Genomic DNA, 7,808 nt, shown 5'->3' on the forward strand with positions numbered 1-7,808 from the left:
AAAATGGCTCTCTGTCCGGTCCTAGCTACATAATCGTGCGTTTTGAGCACTGGACAAGTCTAAACGCAACATCTCATTCACATCAACCTTGCCTATTCGGAGTTTTGCTGCCAAACTAAGGGCCAGTGGCGAGAATACAACCCCATGACAGCATCGTGAAAAATACCCGTCTCGAGACAGGCCCGGAAATGTCACTCTCTGGCAGACCCAGCCCTACGGTATCGCGTGGTGGATTGCTGCCGCTTCGAGCCCCTGTTGGAGTCTTGGAGACAACCCCACGGTCCCCACACGGCTCCGATGGCGGGGCGCGGCGGGGCATGGGTGACGCCGAACAAAAAGTTCAAACACCGAGTCCAGATCAGGGATAACTGACTCACCTGTTTCGCGATATATTCCCTAGATTGCCCCGGTTGTTGGAGACTCGTTCTGTCAAACAAAACGACAGTCGGCCAAGCAATCCCACAGAAACCGCCCACCATGTCTCAATTGCCTGTCAAGAACTGCGGTAAGGTTGCCGAGACAGCCCCGTCTCTACCCCGCTGGGGTCTCGAACTACCCAGACTGACTTACTGACACTATTTCTTTCCGGCAGGCGTCCTGGGCTGCACCGGCTCGGTTGGCCAGCGCTTTATCCTGCTGCTCCAACAACACCCCTCGCTGCGTCTCGTCGCCGTCGGCGCGTCGTCACGATCCGCCGGCAAGAAGTACCGCGACGCGGTGCGGTGGAAGCAGGCGAGCCCCATCTCGCCCGAGATCGGCGACCTGGTGGTGCGCGAGTGCAAGGCTAGCGAGTTCGCCGACTGCGACATCGTCTTCAGCGGCCTCGACAGCGACGTGGCGGGGGAGATCGAGAAGGAGTTCCAGCACGCGAACAAGGCCGTCTTCTCCAACGCCAAAAACTACCGCCGCGACCCCCTCGTGCCGCTCGTCGTGCCCACCGTCAACCTCGACCACCTCGACCTGATCCCGCACCAGCGTAAGACGAACAACCTCGAAAAGGGCTTCCTCGTGTGCAACAGCAACTGCGCCGTCATCGGCCTGGTCATCCCCTTCGCCGCGCTGCAGGCCAAGCTCGGCCGCATCGACACCGTCTCGGTAGTCACCATGCAAGCCGTTTCGGGGGCAGGGTACCCGGGCGTGAGCAGCATGGACGTCATCGACAACGTGGTGCCGTACATCCCCGGGGAGGAGGACAAGCTGGAGACGGAGGCGCAGAAGATCCTGGGCCGCATCAACGCGGACGCGACCGCCTTCGAGGACCAGTCGACGCTGCGCGTGTCGGCCGCGTGCAACCGCGTCCCCGTCATGGACGGTCACACCGCATGCGTGTCGCTGCGCTTCGCCCAGCGCCCGCCGCCAACGGCTGAGCAGGTCAAGGAGGCCATGCGCAGCTACGTCTCCGAGGCCCAGAAGCTCGGCTGCCCCTCGGCCCCCCAGCCCCCCATCATGGTCTTTGACGAGCCCGACAGGCCGCAGCCCCGGCTGGACCGGGACCTGTCCAAGGGCTATACTGTCAGTGTTGGCCGCGTTCGCGAGGATGAGAGCGGCATTTTCGACATCAAGTTTGTCGCTTTGAGCCACAACAGTGAGTCCCCATGGTTCTGAGTGAGTGAGCTTGTTACTGACCCCACTTAGCCGTCGTCGGTGCTGCCGGCTCTTCCATCCTGAACGCCGAAGCAGCCGTTCTCAAAGGTTTCATCTGAGTGCATGTAGAGACGGTCATGGGGTACATTCAGCACCGGAGTTGGTTGCAAGGGCTTAAAAGTGGGCATGCAGTTGTATACCCTGCGTCTTCAAGGGTCGATCATAGTTATTTGATTCCCATACCTACAAAACAATTATCAGTTCCGCCAAGTTTGGTCCAACCGTGTAACTTGGAAACGTGCTCCTTGGGTCACGCACGTAGCCGGCCCTTCACGCTGGTGACATGAGTGGTCTCATAACCAGCTGCAGAATACCTCGGTGTTACTGATACCAACCAGTGGTAGAACTCCAGGGTCCGGGGTCGGAGGGCGTTCTCAAAGTCCACCGGGGGCCGTTGTAGAGTCTGTGGAACTCGGGATTGTCAAACGAGGACCTTCTCGGCCGTGATCGGTTATCGCGGCTTTGTCGGCATATGTGCAGTCGGGATGATCTAGTTCGTAGCGACAAATCGCCCTGGCCTTGGAGGCGCCAATAAACCAGAATTATTGGAAGCCGTGTCTCTTTTGAGCGTGTCCTAGCTGGGCTGTCTCGGGTGTAATCTGATGGGTAGCGGCATGCCGCATCGTTAGGGGCCGAAAGTCGGCCCTGCTGGTTCCCGGGCGGCCTGCTGTTGTCGTCCACAACGAGGTTAAGAATGGCCGGGCTAAGCGAGGTATTAGGGAAGAAATTCCCATCGAACCTTGTGGTGTGTCACAGCAGGGTGGTTTAAGCGGTCTGGGTAGCTCCTTGATACACAGCCAACCGAAACGGCCGACAGCAACACAGTGATACTGGGCCTCGCTACCACCTGAGCCGGATGTTATGCTCCAAAACAGGGTTTCTCGGTGGAATGGAAGGCTTACGGATATGCTTGAACCTAGACACGCCAAGCGGGAAAGATTTCGAAGCGGTGCTGTTTTCTCTCAGCTCTAGTGTAGAAAGGTCGGGGTTGGTGGGTTTGTGATGTGCCTTAATGATTATCATCGAACGTCTGTCAATCCGGGGAAACTATTTTTGGTTGGACGGCAGATGGCAGTCTTCTCGGTGCGTGGTAAACCGTCGGCCTCGTTTCTTCGGGTCGCTCCGCAAGTTGAACGGTAGCGTTATGCCATTTCTTGTCCTGTGAGCTTTCAACGGTCACCTTAGCGTTGACCAATTATAATTTTGACCCCAATGGATGAAGTGTTGGACATGCTGCCGCTGGCACCTGGATTATTGGTTTCCATTGTTGTTCGAGTCGCCAAGGTGAAGCACAGACTGTTGTTCATGCTTGAAAGGAAGGACCAGGATGCCATCTGCTTCATGGTTCACAGCAACAGCAGCAGGGGGAACGACGTGGGGGCCCACACTCGAGCTTCCTTCTAAAATTTAGTGGGCCTCGCAGCGAAGCTTGGCAACGCGCAACGGCGCTGGAGGGGGACGGATTGCCGTCCCATCCCGTTCCCGGATTGGTCGCGTGGCCCCTGTTCTGCCATTGTGTGGGCATCTCGTAATGCCCGCCCGACCAGGAGCTCGCGCCCCGAACTTGAAGTCGACTCTGAACCCCGCGGCTTCAACAAAACAAAGTCGCTAGTTACCCGCATTGCAGTCAATGATAACCTTGACTGTCTCGATCCGCGAGCGCCATGTCTTTACCAGAAGCAGCAGCAACGGCTCCTGAAAATGGATCCACGACCCAACAACCGGCCGCGCCCCCGCTGAGCGAAGAAACGAGAGCGCAGGTGCAAGATGTCCTGACATCAGAGGTGCGCATTCCAACCCGATCAGTCTTGCCTTTGATGTGCTCATATATGTTTTACAGATTGGCATCTCGGTGATGCTGAACCGGCTCAAGCAAAGCATTGCCTCGGCAAAGGTATGAACACTGGCCCCTCCCACTGTGTCCGATGTGGCTGCTAACCCCTGACCACAGGAGTTTTCGCAATTCTTGAAGAAGCGCTCGGTACTCGAAGACGATTATGCAAACTCCCCTCAAGAGGCTATGCAAGCTATCACAGGACAACATGCAGCGGGGCGAGCATCGCGGCGGCACCTTCGGCCGGGCCTACGAGGAGATGATGGCGGTCCACGAGCGCATGGCCGACAACGGGATACAGTTCGCCATGTCGCTGCACACAATGTCCGAAGATCTCACGGAATTAGCCCTCGTAGCCGACAAGTCCCGAAAGGGGTGGAAGCAGAGTGGCCTGGCCGCTGAGCAGCGCGTGGTGGATCTCGAGGCCGCTTTGCGCAAGTCTAAGACCAAGTACGACGGCCTTGCTGAAGAGTACGACCGCGTCCGAACGGGGGATTCAGCAGGCCGTCCGGGAGGGAAGATGTTTGGATTCAAGGCGCACAAGTCGGGCGCTGGGCACGAAGAGGACCTGCTCCGGAAGGCCCAGGTCGCAGAACAAGATTACCAAGGGAAGGTTCAGGTTGCGTCTTCCGAGAGGAGCGAGCTTGAAACAAAGACTAGGCCGGAAACCGTTCAGGCACTTCAGGATATTGTGAGGGAGTGTGATTCCGGGCTGGCATTGCAAATGCAAAAATTTGGTACGTTTTTATGGAGAGCTATACGACATGGATGCTAACGAGTCTCCAGCATCATTCAATGAGAAACTGGTGCTCAGCAATGGGCTTAGTATTAGTCCCCTCAAGCAGGCCCCCGAGACACGGAGTTTACGAGAGAGTGTCCTAGCCATTGATAATGACAAGGATCTAAACGACTATCTGAGCGGCCAACATCCGAGGCTGCCACCAAGAACAGGGCTGCCCAAATACGAACGCAACCATGTACGTGTTTCTGTTTACGAGGTTAATTGGCTAAACTGACCCCTCCAGCTCCTCGAGACATCGAATCGGCCGCCGACCAACACTGGCCCGCCTCCCACGCAGAACACCCCGCAACAACCACCCCCGACTTCCGTGCAACCGCCACCGGCCGGGATCTTCCAGGGTTCCCGGTCAAGCACTTTCTCCGACGCACCTACCGGCCCGCCAAATCAGGGACCTACGGGGCACAGTTATAACCAGAGTATGGGCTCTCTCCCGATGCTCGGCGGGCCCCCGCCCCCATCCCAACCGCAGCACGAGAGGAGCTTTAGCCACGGGAGCACCATGAACCAAGGCAGCAGCCCCGCAGGCCAACAGTATAGAAACGCCGGCGCTCCGCAACACCAAGCCCAGTCATCTGTTTCAAGGTTTGACGGCTCGTTCAGTTCTGCCACTTCGCAGGGGCCACCCCAACTCGGCGCGTTGTCGTTCCAGAGCCCCCAACCCCAGCAATCCCAGCAACCACCTTATGCGCAGCTACCGTCCCAGAAAGGGAACCCTCCCCCGAACGCGTTTCCTCAGCCTTCCGCCATGGCACCTCCCCAGGCGCACAGGCAATCGCCTCCAGCCGCCTCACAAATGGCCCCGCCGCGCCCTGTGTTTGGAGTCACCCTGTCCAAGCTTTATGAGAGAGACGGGCTGGCAGTTCCTATGGTGGTCTATCAGTGCATTCAGGCTGTGGACCTGTTCGGTCTGAACGTCGAGGGCATTTACCGACTATCTGGTTCCGTGCCTCACGTTAATAAGCTCAAGAATCAGTTTGATACAGGTTCGTGTTATGCCTGCACCCCTGGCCTCCCTACTTCAGACTAACCCTCCCAAGACTCTGCATCCGGTAACCTCGATTTTCGCAACCCTGAAAACTTCTTCCATGATGTCAACAGTGTTGCTGGTTTGCTCAAGCAGTTCTTCCGGGACCTGCCCGACCCGTTGTTGACTAGAGAGCACTACGTGGCGTTTATTGAAGCAGCCAGTACGTATTCCCCTTCTTCCAGCCCTCGCTTGATATCACCTCGCTAATTCACGGATGTAGAAAACGAAGACGACATTGTCCGCCGGTGACACCCTCCAGGCCATCATCAACAACCTGCCCGATCCCAACTACGCCACCTTGCGCGCTCTGACGCTGCACCTGCACCGGGTCATGGACAACTGGTCAGCGAACCGGATGAGCTCGCAGAACTTGACCATCGTGTTGAGTCCCACGCTCATGAGTACCGCGCCCGGATCCAACATCTCAGATGCCGGATGGCAGGTCAGAGTCATGGATACCATCTTGCAGAATACATATCAAATCTTTGACGACGACGATTGAGGGGATCACTGCCAATCTAGGTGAAGAGAAGAAGTTTGCCGCGGGCGTTGGAGAGAGGGCGGTTTGTAATATAGCTATGAAGTACGGAATTCCCCGGCATGTGGGTAATTGGGGGATGAGCATGGCGGTTTTTGCTGAAGGAAAGATGTTGATTGCCATCTCACGTCTTGCATTCAACCACCGAAGCTGGAGCTTGTTCCCTTGGGCTTAGAATCGCCTGCAAGGGGTTGGGGGTGTGGGGGTCTTTTGCGGTGGTTTGGAATGGATCACATTTGCTGGACGAGCATGCTTAACAGTGATTCAATGGTCAAGGAAAGGGCGACAACCGTTCGTCTGCAATTACAAATAGGACGATTTTGTTATGGTCGACAACAATCTAGGCTACGTTATTTATGTCAACATCCGTAGCGAGTCGATCAAGTCGCATGTGCGATACAAAATAACCACTGTGCCAGTTAGTTGTATCCATTCCTTTAAAAGGTGCTTGCTACCTTTGAGAAAAAGAAAATATTGACTCTGAATAAAACTGTCGATGTCGCACAGCGAAAAACAAAAGTAAAGTGTCATGGTGATTTAGCTCCTCCGGGAAGGCTCGAACTTCCAACCTCCTGATTAACAGTCAGACGCGCTAGCCAATTGCGCCACAGAGGATGCTAGCCAATTGCTTGTGGTTGTGTGGGTCAAACCCTGAGCTTTTATAGCTTGGCGGTTGGCGATGAGGATGGCGTTTAGCTTCATCCTCCTCGAACCTTGCTGTAAAATGTTGGTTTGGATAAATGGTTTAAGCTGGAGTAGGGCGGTTCATGAGGAGACTGCAGGTCGCGTGGCAAATCATCAAGATGTGGCCCTCTGGCAAACTGGAAATAGGAACAAGCAGCTGGAAATAGGAACAAGCAGCTAGTTGACTCCAATACCTCGTCAAGATCAGGCAAGACATTAATAAACTCTGTTTTCCTCATGTACCTCTATGCATCCGTACAAACACCGTCTATCATAACTTACATCCATCTACATCGGCGCCTGCCACCTCAAATTAATCTGTTTCCTCCTCACCTGCAAGAGTATTAGCAACGTCAACCAAACCATCACGGACAGAAATGTACTCACCACCGGAGCAAGCATAAGCACACCCGCCAAAAGCGCCAGCACCGTCCCCACCAAAGCCACCTTGTTGAAGCCCTTGCCGAGGATATCGAACAAGAAGCTGGGCGCGACCCTCGTGCCAAACACATCAATACCATACGCAAACACCAGACTTGTGCTCTCCACAATAGCCGGCGCGGTGATGATCTTCTCGACGCCCAACACATCGCGCTCGTGAGTGATGACGCTCTTGGGATCGACCTCGATGGCGGGGTGGTACTTGAACAGGCCCTCCTCGGCCTCGGCGGGGGTGGGGTCGCGGCCGACGGGGCGGCGGGGCTCGATGATGGCGCGGGGGATGCCGACGATGCCGTGGGACTCCGGGAGGTAGGCCAGCACGTGCCGCGAGGTGATGCCCTGCCGGGTTTGGGTGACCTGCAGAGCCGAAATGGGCGCGCTGAGGACGTAGGACTGGGCCACGACCGAGGGGCGGGCGACGCCGCCTGTGGGGTCGTCGATGGGGTCGATCGACGAGAAGGTGTCGGCGTCGCCGAGCGGGCCGCGGTCGTTGGCCTCGTCGCTCTCGTACAGGTCGGCCACGAAAATCTGGTAGCCCTTGATGGTCTTGGCGGCGTTGTCGCGCAGGGCATACTGGCCGAAGTAGGTGCAGACGAACCAGTTCTCGGCCATGGCGCACTCGATAGGCTTGGTGAGGTCGACGCCGTCGTGCTTGGAGGAGGAGAGGATTTGGCCAGAGATGGTGTCGAGGAGGTAGATGGTGAGCGTCTCGGTGCTATCGTTGGCGGTAGCGACGACGAGGGTGTTGGGGTTGAGGTACTTGTACTTGACGGTGCGGTCGCCGAGGACACGGCCAATGGAGGCGACAACATCGTGGTCGGGGCGTGTTGCGATATCA

At 56.6% G+C, this 7,808-nt stretch overlaps 3 protein-coding genes and 1 non-coding gene across 4 annotated transcripts; 2 read left to right on the forward strand and 2 right to left on the reverse strand.

Annotated features, from left to right (window-relative positions):
* Nucleotides 1-477: 477 nt before the first annotated feature.
* CHGG_06240 (uncharacterized protein) lies at nt 478-1,703 on the forward strand (the record flags this gene model as incomplete). Its single annotated transcript, XM_001222334.1, has 3 exons — nt 478-505; nt 593-1,585; nt 1,636-1,703. 3 exons carry the CDS (start codon nt 478-480, stop codon nt 1,701-1,703), a joined length of 1,089 nt encoding a protein of 362 aa, XP_001222335.1.
* Nucleotides 1,704-3,308: 1,605 nt separating this feature from the next.
* Nucleotides 3,309-5,809, forward strand: CHGG_06241 (uncharacterized protein; the record flags this gene model as incomplete). The annotated part of the gene is made up of 6 exons (XM_001222335.1): nt 3,309-3,428; nt 3,485-3,538; nt 3,681-4,169; nt 4,504-5,263; nt 5,436-5,467; nt 5,528-5,809. The coding sequence occupies 6 exons, from the start codon at nt 3,309-3,311 to the stop codon at nt 5,807-5,809; spliced, it is 1,737 nt and encodes a 578-aa protein (XP_001222336.1).
* A 577-nt stretch (nt 5,810-6,386) lies between these two features.
* CHGG_11370 lies at nt 6,387-6,460 on the reverse strand. Its single transcript has one exon. It is a non-coding gene; the product is annotated as a tRNA-Asn (tRNA).
* Nucleotides 6,461-6,817: 357 nt separating this feature from the next.
* Nucleotides 6,818-7,582, reverse strand: CHGG_06242 (uncharacterized protein; the record flags this gene model as incomplete). Its single annotated transcript, XM_001222336.1, has 2 exons — nt 6,818-6,862; nt 6,917-7,582. The coding sequence occupies 2 exons, from the start codon at nt 7,580-7,582 to the stop codon at nt 6,818-6,820; spliced, it is 711 nt and encodes a 236-aa protein (XP_001222337.1).
* Nucleotides 7,583-7,808: the final 226 nt, after the last annotated feature.

This window comes from Chaetomium globosum, genomic scaffold (genome assembly GCF_000143365.1).
Source record: "Chaetomium globosum CBS 148.51 scaffold_3 genomic scaffold, whole genome shotgun sequence".
NCBI classification, from domain to species: domain Eukaryota; kingdom Fungi; phylum Ascomycota; class Sordariomycetes; order Sordariales; family Chaetomiaceae; genus Chaetomium; species Chaetomium globosum.